This window comes from Alexandromys fortis, unplaced genomic scaffold (assembly GCF_014885135.2).
Source record: "Alexandromys fortis isolate MF-2015 unplaced genomic scaffold, M_Fortis_MF-2015_v1.1 scaffold_40, whole genome shotgun sequence".
Taxonomy (NCBI): Eukaryota; Metazoa; Chordata; class Mammalia; order Rodentia; family Cricetidae; genus Alexandromys; species Alexandromys fortis.
In genome coordinates, this window is record NW_026067966.1 from 13,788,081 (window position 1) to 13,805,827 (window position 17,747).

The 17,747-nt window shown below is 37.1% G+C and overlaps 1 protein-coding gene across 1 annotated transcript in view; it reads right to left on the reverse strand.

The window, feature by feature from the left end:
• Nbeal1 (neurobeachin like 1) overlaps positions 1–17,747 on the reverse strand; it is a 163,120-nt gene that overhangs the window by 87,640 nt on the left and 57,733 nt on the right. Inside the window, exons 12-18 of the mRNA XM_050154206.1 lie at positions 7,741–7,839; positions 7,073–7,653; positions 6,092–6,224; positions 5,431–5,550; positions 4,102–4,405; positions 3,825–3,910; positions 738–827 (exon numbers count right to left, since the gene is read on the reverse strand). Of these exons, the coding sequence (XP_050010163.1) occupies positions 738–827; positions 3,825–3,910; positions 4,102–4,405; positions 5,431–5,550; positions 6,092–6,224; positions 7,073–7,653; positions 7,741–7,839 (1,413 nt within the window). The remainder of the gene's footprint in view (positions 1–737; positions 828–3,824; positions 3,911–4,101; positions 4,406–5,430; positions 5,551–6,091; positions 6,225–7,072; positions 7,654–7,740; positions 7,840–17,747) is intronic.

The following is a 17,747-nucleotide window of genomic DNA, read 5'->3' on the forward strand; positions in this document are numbered from 1 at the left end:
TGTAAACTGTAGCACCAGCAGAACAGAGACATGGTGATCCTGAGTGCGCATTGACTAAGGCAAGACTAAAAGGCAAGATTTCAGTCCAATCCATGCAACTAGTGAAGAATAGATTTCTAACAGCATATACAGACATGCATGCACCTCCCCTGGCCCTTCCTCATCACTCAGGGCCCAGGAAGGTGGTTCCGTAGTGAAGCAGATGCTCAAAATACAAAATGGCCTAGATCCAGTTTGTAATATTGAAAAAAAAAAAAGGTTCAAGTTATGTGCTATGCTTAAGTAAAATTAAAATTAAATTAAATTGGTGTAGGAAGTTCTTCTGTCTATGTGTTGCTTTCATTGGTTGAATAAAGAAACTGCCTTGGCCTTTTGATAGGGCAGAACTTAGATAGGCGGTGTAGACAGAAGAGAATGCTGGGAAGTGGGGCATAGTGGCAGAAGCCATGAAGCTCCTGCCTGAGACAGACATTGGTTATAATCCTTTCTGGTAAGGTACGACCTCACGGTGCTACACAGATTATTAAAAATGAGTTGAATCAAGATGTGAAAGTTAGCCAATAAGATGCTAGAGCTAATGGGCCAGGCAATGTTGAAATGAATACAGTTTCTATGTGATTATTTTGGGTGTAAGCTAGCAGGTGTGTGTTTGTGTGTGGCCAGGACAAACAAGGCGCCCTGCTCCGTACTACATTAAATTATATTAGGTTGCCTATTATATATTAGTATTAACTTACTTTAATGTCCCAATTCACTACTTTGTTTCCTGTTAATCTTCCATGCAAATAATTAGTAGACAAGTCAAGGCAAATTGAATTTTCGCAAGCCTAAGAACAAAGGAAAAAAAACAGCATTTTAGTGCAATTAGAACAAAACATAACTTTAATTACATAAAGAATGTTTCATCATAATTTTAAAAGTACACAATAAAATCAATAACTTGCCTAGCATTTGCCTTTTACTGCCCCCCCCCCCGTGTGTGTGTGCGCGTGCGCATCTTTGTGGGGCATGCAATCGGGTCTATGTCTGTGGAGGTCAGATGTACTCATCAGATCTTGGATGTCTTTAATCACTCTCTACCTTCTTCTTTGAGACAGTCTCTCTCACTGGATCTAGAGATCACCAATTAGCTACACTACTGGCAAGCAATCTCTTTACTTGTCAAGGACCCTCCACCACTGGGGTTAGGAGCACACATCATAAGGTTCATGTGGGTGTTTGGGGGTCCAAACTTGGTCCTTATGTTTAGACATCAAGTACTTTACTTACTGAGACATCTCAAATCATTAAAGTCTCAAAAAAAAAAAAAAAGTCAGAGACTAAATCTAAGTTCTAAAGCACTTATTTATCAAAAGTATGCCACCGCCTTCAGTTCTTGGTACAAAGACAAGACTGAATTTTAAAGAAAGAGATGACTAAACACCTGCTACAAATAAGGACAAGAAGGAGAAACAGTTGACTAGTGAAGAATTTTCAAAGTACCATTTAACAAATTAGCATTTTTTTGTTTGTTTGTTTGTTTTTTCGAGACAGGGTTTCTCTGTGGCTTTGGAGCCTGTCCTGGAACTAGCGCTGTAGACCAGGCTGGTCTCGAACTCACAGAGATCCGCCTGCCTCTGCCTCCCAAGTGCTGAGATTAAAGGCGTGCGCCACCATTGCATTTATTAATACTTGAGTTATTTTTTTCTGATCTAAATGTTACTTTAATTTCCATTAATTAAATATTTATTTATTCATTCATTTATTTATTTATTTATTTATTATGTATACAATATTCTGTATGTATGCCTGAAGGCCAGAAGAGGGCGCCATACCTCTTTACAGATTCACCATGTGGTTGCTGGGAATGGAACTCAGGACCTTTGGAAGAGCAGGCAATGCTCTTAACCACTGAGCCATCTCTCCAGCCCTTGAGTTATTTTTTAAAAGTGTTCAAAAAGCTGGTGAAAGAGTAAACCAACTAGAAACTACTCTTACAGTATATTTTTTAAAGCCTGTCATCAGTCTCCAAAAAGGTTATAAAGAATGCAAGAGCTCCATGAACTCACTCTAAAGACATGCATCATTATGTACACCATTTTAGAGAAACACAACTTCAATAAACTGATTTGTCTATATATTAATTACATTTCTTGGGGAAAAATATGATAATAACTAATTTTTAATAGTATAGATTTTCTGTTACAAGTTAAGACACTGGTGGTGCACATCTTTAGTCCCAGAACTCAGGAGGCAGAAGCAGGCAGATCTCTGAGTTTGGGGTTAGTCTGTTCTACAGAGTGAGTTGCAGGACAGCCAGAACTGCAAAGAGAAATCCTGTCTCAAAAAACAAAAACAAAGCAAACAAACAAAAAAGCAGTCACAAAAAATATAATCTTAGTAACACTAAATTAAAAATTATTTTGTAAAAAGATTACAACTATAAAAATTAAAACCAGGTGCCCGGCTGGGCCATGGTGGCGCACACCTTTAATCCCAGCACAAAGGAGGCAGAGGCAGGTGAATCCCTGTGAGTTTGAGGCCAGCCTGGTCTACAAGAGATAGTTCCATGACAGCTAGGACTATTACACAGGGAAACCCTGTCTTGAAAAACCAAAAAAAAAAAAAAAAAAAAAAAAAAAAAAAAAAAAAAAAAAAAAAAAAAAAAAAAAAAACAAAAAACCCAAAAAAAAAAAAGATGCCCATTACATGTCAAGAATGTCACTCTAACAAAAAAGTAAAACAAAACAAAAGAATATATTAATCAGTATACTATTTAGATTAGATCCAATGATTTCCTAGTCATCTGTGCTACATACTGGAGACTAAATAGGAGAGTAAAGACTAGAAGTTGCCAATTAAGAAGGTTATTATGGTTTGGTAAACAAACATACTGTTGGAGAAAGTACATGGATCCTGACTGAACCAAAACTAATTTTTGGTAAAAAGTATTTTAGGGAAAATTGAAAACCAATTATATACTCAATAATGTAAGTAATTGTAAAACCATTCAGGGATAAAGTTTTATAGCTATAGCAAGATGCTCTTACAAATGACCTGAGAAAGGTCATCAAATACAACAAAATGTTAACAATTGGCTAATTTAGGATTATTATACTATTATCTTTCTAATAACTTCTAAGGTTTGAAATTTATTAAAATACAAAGTTGACAGAACATAGAATCTTATTTTACTAGGACAGATGTAACAAATAAATAGTATGATCACGTACCAGGTTGCTAAACTAGAAAAGGATGTTCTATATTATCTCACAATAAAAGTATTTTCTGTGTCAATGTAACACCAAATATGATGGAGGCAAATAATGCTGTTTGTGACACTTCTCTGCTCTTCCTCCCAATTCTATCTAATGTCTTTTTTCCTTCAGTCTTAGTTCCAATTACTTTTGGTAACTAGGTCTTTGAAGCAAAATTACTAGACATGGCAGGTATACCAAAAGGTTTTTCTATCCTTTAGAAAACATCTCTCCTTCCCTCAACATCACATCTTAAAAAGTGAACCAAGGTTTGAGTAGGACTGTTTCACCTCTTTCTTCAGATAACTAGAGAAATACAAGTTTAAAAGGTTTTTTTCACTAACACCAACTCAGACAAACTCCTGAAACTAGTTCAATTCACACCAGTAGAATGACATAGCACCTGAACTCTAGTTTTGCCTCAACTTTTGTTGCTTACCAACTTCCTTTAAAAAAAAAAAAAAATTCTTTTAAACATCATGATGGAAGCCCCTCCTCAATTGCCAACTGAAATGACAAAAGGAATAAAATGATGAATTCAAGCTCACAGCAGTTACAAATATGGACAATCTATGCATTTACTCTGACCTTTGCTGTGTACTGAAGGAGGATGTTACTTGGTAGGCCGGCCATATCATAGTCCTGACACTTCCAAGGGCTTAAGCAATTTGGACCTGAAAATGAGTTACATACACACACATATACATCACTGAATATACGTGGTATCCTTAGTTCTATGTTACCAGAATAAAATTTAAAATCAAGATGCTTCTAACAATTCAAATAACATAGATCTTAGGATGCATTCCAACAAAAGGGGGTTGGGGGAGAGACAATGTTAAGTACTGTGGCTGTATATGCTTACCTGCTAAATATAAGGCCTTAACCTGTGAAGGCTGGAGTGCTTCATGGAATACAATAACAGAACCTAGCTGCCCTTCCAAGGATGTGGGGCAACCCCATTCACTATCTTGAGTTCCAGCTGAAATTAATTTCGTAATTAATTTTGATTTTTCAATTGTTCCACCCCAGGAGGCTGATGACAATATTCCACCAAATGATGTCCGGTGAGGGGTTATGGGAGTAGAATACGGTGGATCTGGGATTTGAGATGGTGGAGGAGTAGTGGTTCTTTGTCCAGCTGAACCAATACAACAGGAAGTAAATGGCTAAAAATTAAACAAAAAATGACAAAAATTATTTAAAATCATACAACTTGAAATAAATCTCTCTCTTCACATTTAAACAGTGTAAAGCGGGTGACACATACTTAAGTCCTGGCATTGGTGAAGGCCAAGGCAAAGGGATCATGAGCTGATAATAAGACCCTATCTCAAAAACCACAAAACTAAACAATGAACTGAAATATCATGGAGCTGAACATATAGCTCCATGGTAAAATACTTGTCTAGCATGTATGAAGCTTGGGTTTGATACCAATCAACGGAAAGATAAATAACTAAATTTAAAAATTAATTAAAAATAAGAGAAAATCATTTATATAAAAGTAAGCAAATAAACACTTTGAAAATAGAAATGGAAGTCAATTTTTCAACTGAAACACAACATAAATAGGGAAGTATATACCTAAGACATCAACATGAAATTTATTTTTAACTGAGATAAAACAGACATTACTTTTATGAATCAATAAGCTTTCTGATGAGTATTTTTTTTTTTGGTAGCTTTGGAGCATGTCCTGGAACTAGCTCTTGTAGACCAGGCTGGCCTTGAACTCACAGAGATCCACCTGCCTCTGCCCCCTGAGTGTTGGGATTCACTACTGTCTGGCAATGGGTATTATTTTTAAAAGTTAAAAGAGCTTTACTATTATCTAAAATAGATAATTACTTTTCCCCTACAAAATTTATTGGGTATTATGTAACAGTATAATGTTAATTAAAAGCCACCTTCAATAGTCATGATGAGAAATAAGAAACTTACTAGGAAAATCATACTGACAAATATCCTACTTCATCCAAAGACTTTCTTAAATTAGCCAATCTCAAAAAGCTCTCCTAACCTGGGTGGAGAATAAAGCTTGAAGCTACTTCATCACTAGTTCAAATTTAACAAAGATATTTAACAGAGATAGAAAAGTATATCATAGCATTTTAGGAAAATATTTAGAATATTATCAGGATTTTGCAATCCATTAGGGCCATAAAAAAAAAAAGAAGCTACATATACTGACCTCATTCATGGCAGGAAATCTGAGAGGAGCAGAAACCTTTTGTTGTCCATTGTCATAGATATAGACGATGCTCTGACCAAAGGGCCTTTTCCCAGGCATGTGAACAATGGTTATGTTGTGCTAATGAAGTAAAGCATACATTAAAATGACAAAAATTATATCATGTCTTTGCAATGACATATGCTTACAGATTATTACTTTATAATTTGTGTGAACAAAATATTAAGGAAAGCTAAAATGCTTACTCAATGATGTTCTCTAAACAAGTAACAACTTTTTATGTACTATAAAACAATTAAGCCTTTATCATTAGACTCACAAAAATTTTCTAAGGTTCTAAATATTCTTAAAATTATTTTCTTCAAGGAGAACCATTTTATATTTTTGAGGCAAGCAACAAAAATACACTGATTTAACATTAATCCATTAGAAATGAATATTAGCAAAAAAAAAACCCTCCTCCTATAAATGCATCAACTGTTATACTTCTTTTTTGAGACAGGGTTTCTTTGTAGGGTTTTCTTGTAGGCCAGGCTGGCCTTGGAACTCACAGAGAGTCGCCTGCCTCTGCCTCCTGAGTGCTGGGATTAAAGGCGGGCACTGTTATACATCTTAAAGGAAAGATAGAATGAGAGTTTGATGTGGCGTCCTGAAGTCTTACCCAGAGAGAGTCACAGAAACTGTGGTCAGGAAGCATAACTGTTGCATATTCTCTTTTTGTGCACACTGCCACAACCAACATACCTGAGTGAGTAATAAAAGCTTCAAAACCCATTCCACTTCCTGTAAAAAAACTAACAAAAAATATGTTATCAGAACCTCTGAAATAAAGTAGACAAGTCTCTTCATCACTGAAGTTCACCATTGTGAACATATAATGTGATTACAAATATCTTTATCAACAATGCTGCAACCTTAATTCTATTGCTATACAATAGACTTGATTTCAGTCATTTTTAAATCCATTTTTGGCATAAAAGCTAAACAATTATAAAAGGTAACACTGAAAGTGGGATTTCATTATCAAGCTAGAGCAGTGGTTTTCAACCTTCCTGATGCCGTGATCCTTTGATATACAGTTCATGTTGTAGTGACCCCAGCTATAAAATTATTTCAATGCTACTTCATAACTGTAATTTTGCTACTGTTACAAAGCAAATATAATTATCTGTGTTTTCTAATGGTTTTAGGTGACCCTTGTGAAAGGGTCCTTTGACGCCCCCCAAAAGGACTCACAACCCACAGGTTGAGAACCTCTGACCTAGAACAAAACCACAAATTTCAAATCTTTTAAAGTATTCCAAATATCCAGAAAGCACTCATAAAAGTTTTATTAATCATAAGGCATATTAAAAATTATTAGCTACCTGAGGCCTGAATGTTTTACATGAGAACACAACTCCTTCAGTGGAACAGTTTACTATTTCTTCTCCACTTTTATACTACTTTCATTTTTGTTTCCTAAAGTTACTCAGCATTTAGCCAGGAAAATATACAAAACACAGAATTATTTTGAAAGCAATAAAGCACTTCTAAACTATATACAGGCACAAGATAAAAAATTTCATATAAACTGTTATAGATTCTTTATCCTACTTAAGAATGTGACAATTCATTTATATTCCACAATTTGTACCATTACCTATATAATTGTTTTCTTTTTCCTCCTTTGTTAGCAGTGTCAAGGGGTAATTGATCCTGATCTAAGCAAAACCAAGCAGAGAAGGAAAATGCAGACCCAGGCCATTTCTGAATGGCAGGCACAGAAATTCCTGCCATGCTATGTGACAAATTAAAATACTGCAGTGCACTCTCAAGATTGAGTTTCCGCGCCATTGTCAGAATTGCACGAGTCACAGGAATGGTATACGGGTGAATAAACTCAGATTCATCTACTCTCAGCAATCGTAGTAGTCGACGGATTTCTTCTGAGCTCACAGACAGACTCCCCAATGAACCATGAATTGTTATCAAGTTCTCAGCACAAGTTCGATGTAGGGAAGAATGGGATTCAAGGGTTTCAATGATTCTTATTCCCATGTTTGCATTCACACACATAGTTCGGCTCTGCTTATTAATACAACAAATTTTTTTCAGCCAATCAGAGATGAATATTTGTAGGTCATGTGATTCTAGCTCCGGAAGCCATTGGATAAGAACCAAGAGAGGATGGACATTACTAATGCCCAAAATACCAACTGAAGTATGATCACCTTCTACAGCCTGAAAAGTGACACAGAAGTAAAAGGTTAGTTACTATTCTTAAAGTTGAAACAAAGGAACTTCTCATTATAATGGTTAAAAACTTACCATATTCATAAGTTCTTTAAGCAGTTCTAGTGATGGCTGACCCAAAGATTTCAATACCTCAAACATGTGCATATAGCCAATTCTTTCTTTAAATACTTCCTAAAGGGGAAGACAACATATCAAAGCACATTTTCAATGATTAAATTTGTTGGAACATTAAATATTAAAAACTATTTGGTTAATAAAATCCAAGAAAAGACTATGAGATCAGGGTTTTTTTATTATTATTTTCATTGAGTTCTACATTTTTCCCTGCTCCCCTTCATATTTCTCCACTCCCCTTCAACCCTCTCCCAAGGTCCCCATGCTCCCAATTTACTCAGGAGATTTTGTCTTTTTCTACTTCCCATGTAGATTAGATCTATATATGTCTCTCTTAGTGTCCTCATTGTTGTCTAGGTTCTCTGGGATTGATTTGTGAGCTGGTTTTCTTTACTTTATGTTTAAAAACCACCTCTGAGTGAGTACATGTGATAATTGTCTCTCTGTGTCTGGGTTACCTCACTCAAAATGATGTTTTCTAGCTCCATCCATTTTCCTGCAAAATTCAAGGTGTTGTTATTTTTTTTTTTCTGTAGTACTCCATTGTGTAAGTGTACCACATTTTCCTTATTCATTCTTCAGTTAAGGGACATTTAGGTTGTTTCCAGGTTCTGGTTATGACAAACAATGCTGCTATGAACATAGTTGAGCACATGTCCTTGTGGCACGATTGAGCATCCTTTGGATAGATACCCCAAAGTGGCATTACTGGGTCTTGAGAAAGGTTGTTTCCTAATTTTCTGAGAAACTGCCACATTGACAAAGAGGGCAGTTTTGTTCTCTGATTACTATCTATGTGCATCTATATCCATTCCCTCCCACAACCCTAGGGTCTTTTCTATGTTGCCTAAGCTGCCCTTAAAATTGCAATCCTTCTATCTGTCTCACCTATCTCAGAAACTGGGATAACAGGTATATGCCTTTGAACCTGACTGTATCAATCTTAGAATAGACGCCATATTATTTCTGTAATAATAATAAAGGCAGAAAAGTCCAGCAAAATGAAAAATAGACTAAATTAGAAACAACTGTGTTACAGAACTCTTTTCTCTATATTAACTTACATGACACTTCCTTTAGCCTCATCTTCCTCCCTCTCCCTCTTTCTCCCCCACCCCAAAACAGGGTTTAACTATATATAGCTTTGGCTGGCCTGGAGCTCTATCTTAAGATTGAGAGAGAGGGGGGGGGGGGGAACATCAAGACAGGGCTAGATTAAACAGATTCCTGATTGGTGTGGTGTCCCAGAACTAGGAAGGTACAGACAGAAGGAATGAATGTTTAAGGCCACACCAGGCTATATACTAAGGCCCGATTTAAATAATAAGGACTAGAGATGTAGCAGACTGGAGGCCCTGAGATAGGTCTATAACAAAGCTCAAATTTTAGTGACCAAAATAAGAGTACAAAGAATTTTCTCTCTGTTCTCTGTGTCTAAATGATCTGGAGCATCAATTTCACATTAGCGTTCCTAAAATCATGGACATTTTTTAACTCAAAGATTAAAAATAAAATATAAGACTACCAAAAACCTAGAAAATACAAAATCAGTCCATTAAATTAGGCAAAAATAGATACACCAACCATAAAAAGGTTTAAACAAAAACCCAGTTAACTCTATAAGGAATAGATTGCATGCCAAGGGTAAGAATAACGTTATTTTGATGGGAATCTCTGTTAGCCAACGATCTTTAAGAGGTTGGACCAGGTTAGGGTCTGATCTTTTGGGTACCTGGAGAAAACCACTGGCCTGCCCAGGGTTCTTTCTGTGGTTCCCATGCTACACAGCTGAGGCTGGACTTCTTGTTCCTGTTTTGTGAGTTTGCCCCTTATAATAAAGAAGAATATAATTGATATATTTTGGAGTTAGCCTGGAATTCTTTGACCCGTGTCCCTCAACAACTGGCTTGGGGGCCATTACATCCACTTTTTGGGACCCCGGCAGCTCCAGCCAGCCACCATTGTGCGTGGCTCTACAGCAAGCTGTGGCCTCAGTGGCATCCCAGAGCCGCGCTGGGTCTGGCTTCCCGGGCACGTTGCAAAGGCACAGGTGGGGTGTGGGGTTCCCTGGATGTCTCTGCTGGCACTGCTGCCTTCCTGTCCTTCCAGTACCCATGCTGCTGCCGCAGAGGGATCTCTGCAGAGTGCAGGGTCTGTGATTTGTACTGATGGAAGGCTCTGCATTTTCTCTTTATCCTGGTCACCAACTCTCAAAATCACTTTGATCACTTTAATAACTGATCCTAATTTAAGCATATCTCTCAGGATCTAATGGGTTAAAACCAATGTGAAAAGTCCTTGGCTAGGATTTTCCGGCCACACAGATACAATTGCGACACCTGCTGGCAGATAATAGTTACTTCACATACTTCAATTCAATATACCTTATGACAGGTGAGATTTATAATGTCAACAAATAATTTATCAATGCAAGACAACAGCTTTTTAACTTATACCATGTACGGAATTGTACAAGGCTTATGTAATTTCAATCCTACATCCCTATATTTCATACCAGGGATTAGCTTTGTATTTCATATTTTCTCCTTTAAAAATGGTTTGATAACAGAGCCATGAATGAGGCACTGTAAGACTGATAATGACTAGCTAAAAGGAATAATCGGCACTCTGGAGAAGGATATGACCAATTTCATGGACCAAACCCAGTCAGTGATGGAGGGTGAAGAGACACTGTCTGAGAGAATTCATACTGTTGAATGTATTAAGCAAAATCTGTTAAAAAGTTATGACAGATTGATGGATAAGGTGCCTGTCCACGAAGGTAATATGTATGCCATAAAAATTATGTCCAAGATCCAGAGTAAGCGGGTGTAACCGCTGAGCAAGTGAGCCAGAGCCAGAGGCTGCTGAGAGTCTCAAAGTGAATCTGGGACCTTCAAGGGAATAGACGTAAGCCAGGACCACTATGGGTCTGAGTATGAGTCTAGGACCTCCCAGGAACTAGGCCTGAGCCAGGACATCTGCCAGTCTAGGCGTGCATCTGGGACCTCCAAGGGAGTAGGAAGGAACCAGAGATCTCTGCAGGGCCAGGCATGAGTCTGGGACCTCAGAGGGAGTAGGCCTTATCCAGGACCTCTGTAGGCCTGGGCATTGGTCTGGGACTTCGAAGGCAATAGGCAGGAACCTGGAATCTCTGCAGGTTTAAGTGTGAATCTGGGATCTCTGAGGGAGTAAGCCAGAGCCAGGTCCTCTGCAGTTCCAGGCACACCCGAGCCTGGGAACTCCGAGGCAGTAGATTGGAGCCAGAAACCTTTGCAGGACCAACTCCAGGCAAGGGACATCCACAGGAGGGGATCCAGGCCAAGATTTACAGAAACCGGTAAAAGCTAGTAACCTAGTAGGCCTGAGACAACAAACTCCAAGGGAGCAGAGAAAAACACAGGAGCACTGAGCTATCTCCAAGAACACAAAGTAACCAATGGGTAAACTAGAACTGTGGCACTGACTGTACCATGAGGAACAACCATCTGAGCTTTGGATTCTTTGGCACCTAGAAGATTAATCAACAGAATCTCAGACACCCCAACCACACCTATTAGAGAAAAAGATGAGTAGGAAAGGTAAGAACACATTCAACACCACAAAGAGCAACACAATACCAGTAAAACCTAAAGGCCCTACAACAGCAAGACTTGAACAACCAAATATAGATGAAGCAGAAGAAAATGACCTAAAAAATAACTTCAAGAGAATGTTTAAAACTCTTAAAGAGGAAATGAGAAATTCCCCCAAAGAAATGGAGGAAAAGACAAACAAAATTTGAAAGACATCAGCAAATCCCTCAGGAAAAATCAAGAAAAAGAAATCAAACACATGAAAGAAACTATTCAAGACTTGAAAACTGAAATAGAGACAATAAAGAAAACACAAGCCGTGGGAATTATAAAAATAGAAATCATGAGAAAGATCAGGAACCACAAACGCAAGCATGAACAGCAGACTACAAAAGATGGAAAGGACAATCCCAAGCGCTGAAGACACCACAGAGGAAACAGACTCATCAGTTAAAGAAAACATTAAATCTAACAAAAGCTTAACCCAAAATATCCAGGAAATATGAGACATCATGAAAAGAAAATTTAAGAATAGGTATAGAAGAAAGAAAAGAAGTTCAACTCAAAAGCACATAAAATATATTTAACAAAATCATAGAAGATAACATTCCCAACCTAAAGAAAGATATGCCTATGAAGATACAAGAAGCTTACAGAACACAAAATAAATTGGATAAAAAAAGTCCTCTTGCCAAATAGTCAAAACACTAAACATACAAAGTAAATAAAGAATATTAAGAGCTGCAAGTAACATATAAAGGTAGACCTATCAGAATTACACCTGACTTCTCACTGGAGACAATGAAAACCATAAGGTTATGGTCAAGTGTTATGTGGACATTAAGAGACCACGGATGCCAGCCCAGACTACTATACCCAGCAAAACTTAAATCACCATAGAAAGGCAAAACAAGATATTTCATGACAAAACTAGATTTCACCAATACCTAGCTACAAACCCAGCCCTACACAAAATACTAGAAGGAAAACTCCTACCCAAGGAAGTTAGCTACACCAACAAAACCACAGACAATTGCTGGTCTCATAGCAGCAAATCCCAAAGAGAAAAACACACAAATTAACATTACTAACAATGAAAAGTAAATTAACAGGAGATACCAATCACTGGTCATTAATATCTAACAAAATAGACTTCAAGCTAAAATCAGTCAAAAGATACAAAGAGGTCATTTCATATTAGTCAGAGGAAAAATCAATCAAGAAGAAATCTCAATACTGAACATCTATGCCCCAAATACAAGGGGACCCTCATATATAAAAGCAACACTTCTAAAGCTTAAATAACATATTAAATCCCACACACTAATAGTGGGAGACTTTAACACTCTACTCTCACCACTGGACAGACCAGACAGACAAAAAATGAACAGAGAAATAAGAGAACAGGTGTTGTGACTCAAATGGACTTAACAGACATCTATAGATTAATCTATCCAAACAGAAAAGAATACACCTTCTTCTCAGCATTTCATGGAAGCTTCTCAAAAATTGACCACATACTCGGTAACAAAACAAACCTCAACAAATAAAAAAAAAAAAAGGAATAACCCAATGTACCTTATCAGATCACCATGCTTTAAAACTAGAAGTCAACAGCAATACCAATTCCAGAAAACCCACAAACACATGGAAATTAAAGAATGCTCACCTGAATTATCAATGGATCAAGGAAGAAATAAAGAGAGAAATTAAAAACTTCCTAAAATTCAATGAAAATGACCACACAACATACCCAAATTTATGGGACACAATGAAAGCAGTGTTAAGTGTTCATAGCACTAAACACCTACATGAAGAAGTTGGGAAAAAACACACCAGTGAATTAACATAACAATTGAAAATTTTAGAACGAAAAGAGGCAAACTCACCTAAGAGAACTAGACAAGAAATAATCAAATTGAGAGCTGAAATCAACAAAATAGAAACAAAGAAAACAATACAAAATATCAGTGGTTCTTCGAGAAAATCAATAAAACAGACAAACCTCTATCCAAACTAACCAAAAGGCAGTGAGAGAATACCCAAATTAACAAAATCAGAAATGAAAAGGACATAACAACAGATATGGAGGAAACACTGAGAATCATCAGATCATATTTCGAAAAACTGTACTCCATAAAACTGGAAAACTTAAAGGAAATAGACAATTTTCTGAATATCACTTACCAAAATTAAATTAAGACTAGATAAGCAAATTAAACAGACCATTAACTGCTGAAGAAATAGAAACAGTCATCAAAAGTCTCCCAAACAAAAAAGGCCCAGGACCAGATAGTTACAGCTCAGAATTCTACAAGACTTTCAAAGAACTAATACCAATAATCCTCAAATTATTCCACACAATAGAAACAGAAGGAACATTGCCAAACTCTTTATGAGGCTACAATTACCCTGATACCCAAACTACAGAAAGACATTACTAAGAAGGAGAATTACAGGCCAATCTCTCTCATGAACATTGATGAAAAATACTAAGTAAAATACTAGCAAATCGAATCCAAGAACACATCAGAACCATCATCCACCATGATCAAGTTGGCTTCATCCCAGACATGCAGGAATGGTTCAACATACAGAAATCTGTCAACCTAATCCACCATATAAAAAAACTGAAAAATAAAAACCACATGATCATCTCGTTAGATGCTGAAAAAGCTTTTGACAAAATACAACATCCCTTTATGATAAAGGTCTTGGAGAGAACAGGAATACAAGGAACATACCTAAACATAATAAAGGCAATAAACAACAAGCCAACAGCCAATATCAATCTACATGGAGAGAAACTCCCAGTGATTCCACTGAAATCAGGAACAAGACAAGGTTGTCCACTCTCTCCATAGTCAATATAGTTCTTGAGGTCGTAGCTAGAGCAATAAGACACCAAAAGGAGACCAAAGGGATACAAATCAGAAAAGAAAAAGTCAAACTCTCACTGTTTGCTTATGATATGATAGTTTACATAAACAATCCAAAAAATTCTACCAAGGAACTTCTACAACTTTCAGTAATGTAGCAAGATACAGGATTAATTCAAAATAACCAGTAGCTCTCCTGTACACAGATGACAAAAGGGCTGGAGAAGAAATTAGAGAAAAAACACCCTTCACAATAGCCACAAATAGCATAAAATATCTCAGAGTAACTCTAACCAAACAAGTGGAAGACTTGTATGACAAGAACTTTAAATCTTTGAAGAAAGAAATCTAAGAAGACACCACAAAGTGGAAAGATCTCCCATGCTCTTGGGTAGGCAGAATTAACACAGTAAAAATGGCAATCTTACCAAAAGCAATCTACAGATTCAATGCAATGCCCATCAAAATCCCAGCAAAATTCTTTACAGACCTCAAAAGAACAGTACTCAACTTCATATGGAAAAGCAAAAAACCCAGGATAGTCAAAACAATCCTGTAAAATAAAAGAACTACTAGAGACATCACAATCCCTGACTTCAAACTCTACTACAGAGCTACAGTACTGCAAACAGCCTGGTATTGGCATAAGAACAGACAGAAGGACCAATAGAACCAAATAGAAGACCCGGATATTAATCCACACTCCTTCAAACACCTGATTTTTGATAAAAGTATCAAATGGAAGAAAAGATAGCATATTTAACAAATGGTGCTGGCATAACTAGATAGCAACATGTAGAAGAATGAAAATAGACTGATATCTATCACCATGCACAAAACTCAAGTCCAAATGGATCAAAGACCTCAAGATAAAGTCAGCCACACTGAACCTTACAGACAGTTCAGCAGTTATAAGCACTGAATGCAATTCCAGAGAAACTGGGGCTCCATTCCCAGAACCCACATGGCAGCTCAGAACTGAACTGTCTGTAACTTCAGGTCCAGAGGATCTAACACCCCCACGCAGACACATATGCAGACAAAATACCAATGCACATAAAAATTAATAAATCTTTAAAAGAAAGAGAGAACAAACATAAAACCTAGGTTAATGATCACAAGAAATAAAACAGAACTCTATAGCCACACATATTGGGAAAACAAGTTCCATACTGGCAAGGTAACCACGTGTGAAAAATACTCATATTGTGGATAGTTATAAACTAACTAATTAGCAAATATGATTATTTTATTAATAAATAGCCATGCTGGGAAACTTAATTATTTAAGCTCAATAACCGTACTATACACTCTCAACACCAGCAGTAAGACCCCCTCTAATCCCAACAATGTGACCCTCTTTTAACCAAGGCTGTAAATAGTGTGCAGCTCCTTCATCAATGTAATTTTTTTGGTGTTTTTTTTTTTTTTGTTTTTGTTTTTGTTTTGAGACAATCTCACTGCATAGCCGTGGTTAGCCTGGAACTGGCAATGTATACTAGGCGGGTGCCATCTGAGTGCTGGGACTAAAGATATATACTACCATGTAAAGTTATCAATAGCTTTTAAAATCCTGCAGTATCCATAAGGAGTTTGTCTGTAAATTTATCAGCAAATTATAAGAAGGTGAGCTATTTTTGTAAACTACTTGACAGGTGTTAGGCTTTATACACTTTTGATATAGATATAAATAATTTGCTCTGGTATGGATCTTGATTTATTGATACAAATTTAAGGTCAATTTTGTTATATGTAGATTTCTGCTCTTGATTAAGGATTTGTGATTGTGTAGCTCATTTAAAAAATGTAATGTATCATTAAGAAATATAGGTTAATAGATAGTCATCTATAATAGTCAAGATTGTAGCCATGTTAGTTAGGTTTTCTTCAAATCTTTCAGAGACCTTCAGAATATGACATTTAAAATGTTTTAAGAACTTAAGACTTTTCATGACAGTGAGACAGATCTGCTCCTGGCAGCACCAATTACTTTGAGAGGAAGAGGCTCCTTAGCCATTTGGGCAAGAAACTGCTCTTGCCTAGACTGCTTCACTGGACATGCAGTAGCCACAGAGACTGCTGAACTTGCCTAAAGGTGAGATGGTCTTTTGGGGTTCCTGCTTCATGAAAGAGTCTGCCAGACATTCTGCACGACACAGAAGAAAGTGATTCAACTGTCTTTGAAATTTCCTGCTTCATGGAAAAGTCTGCTGGATACTATGGACCTGCAGGCTGAAGATGGATGCCCCAACGTTACAGAAGAACTCTGGGTGACTGTCCAGGCAGTGAGATGTCTGTTTCTGGTGGTTCCCATTGCTTCTCTCTGACTCTGCCCTTCTTTTTCCCTGCCTACTTAAGTTCTTCCTTGATATAGGTCTAAAGCAGTTTCTTTATTCATTAACCTATAAAAGCAACACATAGACAAAAGGACATCCCATATCATTTCCCCCTTCCTGTTATACAAAAAGGAAGGCTTTAACTTTAACATAGCAAAACTACATATAACAGAATAAGTATCAAGCAAGAATTACAGTTACAATATTTATATTTACTTTATCTTTTATCATAACTAAGGAAAACTATATTATTACTATCTACTCTTCAACTCCATCAAAAACTCCAGAAGGATATAATATTGCCTAAATGGTGCGGGAGAATTGTCTGTATTCTGTCAGACAGAAGTATAGGCAGGTCAACCAGACAGGAAGTAGAGGCAGGAGAATTCTAGGAAGGAGGAAGCCCATTCCCCACTCCTGCCCAGATGACCGAAGAAGCAGGATGTGATCTACCCCATTGAGAAAGGTACCGAGCCATGTGGCTAACATAGATAAGAATAATGGGTCAACCCAATTAAAAAATGGGGCACTGAACTGAACAGAGAATTCTCAAAAGAAGAAGTTCAAATGGCCAAAAGACACCTAAGGTCATGCTCAACCTCATTAGCAATCAGGGAAATGCAAATCAAAACAACTTTGAGATATCATCTCACACCTGTCAGAATGGCTAAAATCAAAAGCACCGATGATAGCCTTTGCTGGAGAGGCTGTGGAGGAAGGGGTACCCTCATCCATTGCTGGTGGGAATGCAATCTTGTGCAACCACTTTGGAAATCAGTGTTTCGGTTTCTCAGGAAATTCGGGATCAACCTACCCCTGGACCCAGCAATACCACTCTTGGGAATATACCCAAGAGATGCCCTATCATATGACAAAAGCATTTGTTCAACTATGTTCATAGCAGCATTATTTGTAATAGCCAGAACCTGGAAACAACCTAGATGCCCTTCAATGGAAGAATGGATGAAGAAAGTGTGGAATATATACACATTAGAGTATTATGCTGCGGTAAAAAACAATGACTTCTCGAATTTTGCATGCAAATGGATGGAAATAGAAAACACTATCCTGAGCGAGGTAACCCAGACCCAAAAAGATGAACATGGGATGTATTCACTCATAATTGGTTTCTAGCCATAAATAAAGGTCACGGAGTGTATACCTGGTGAACCTAA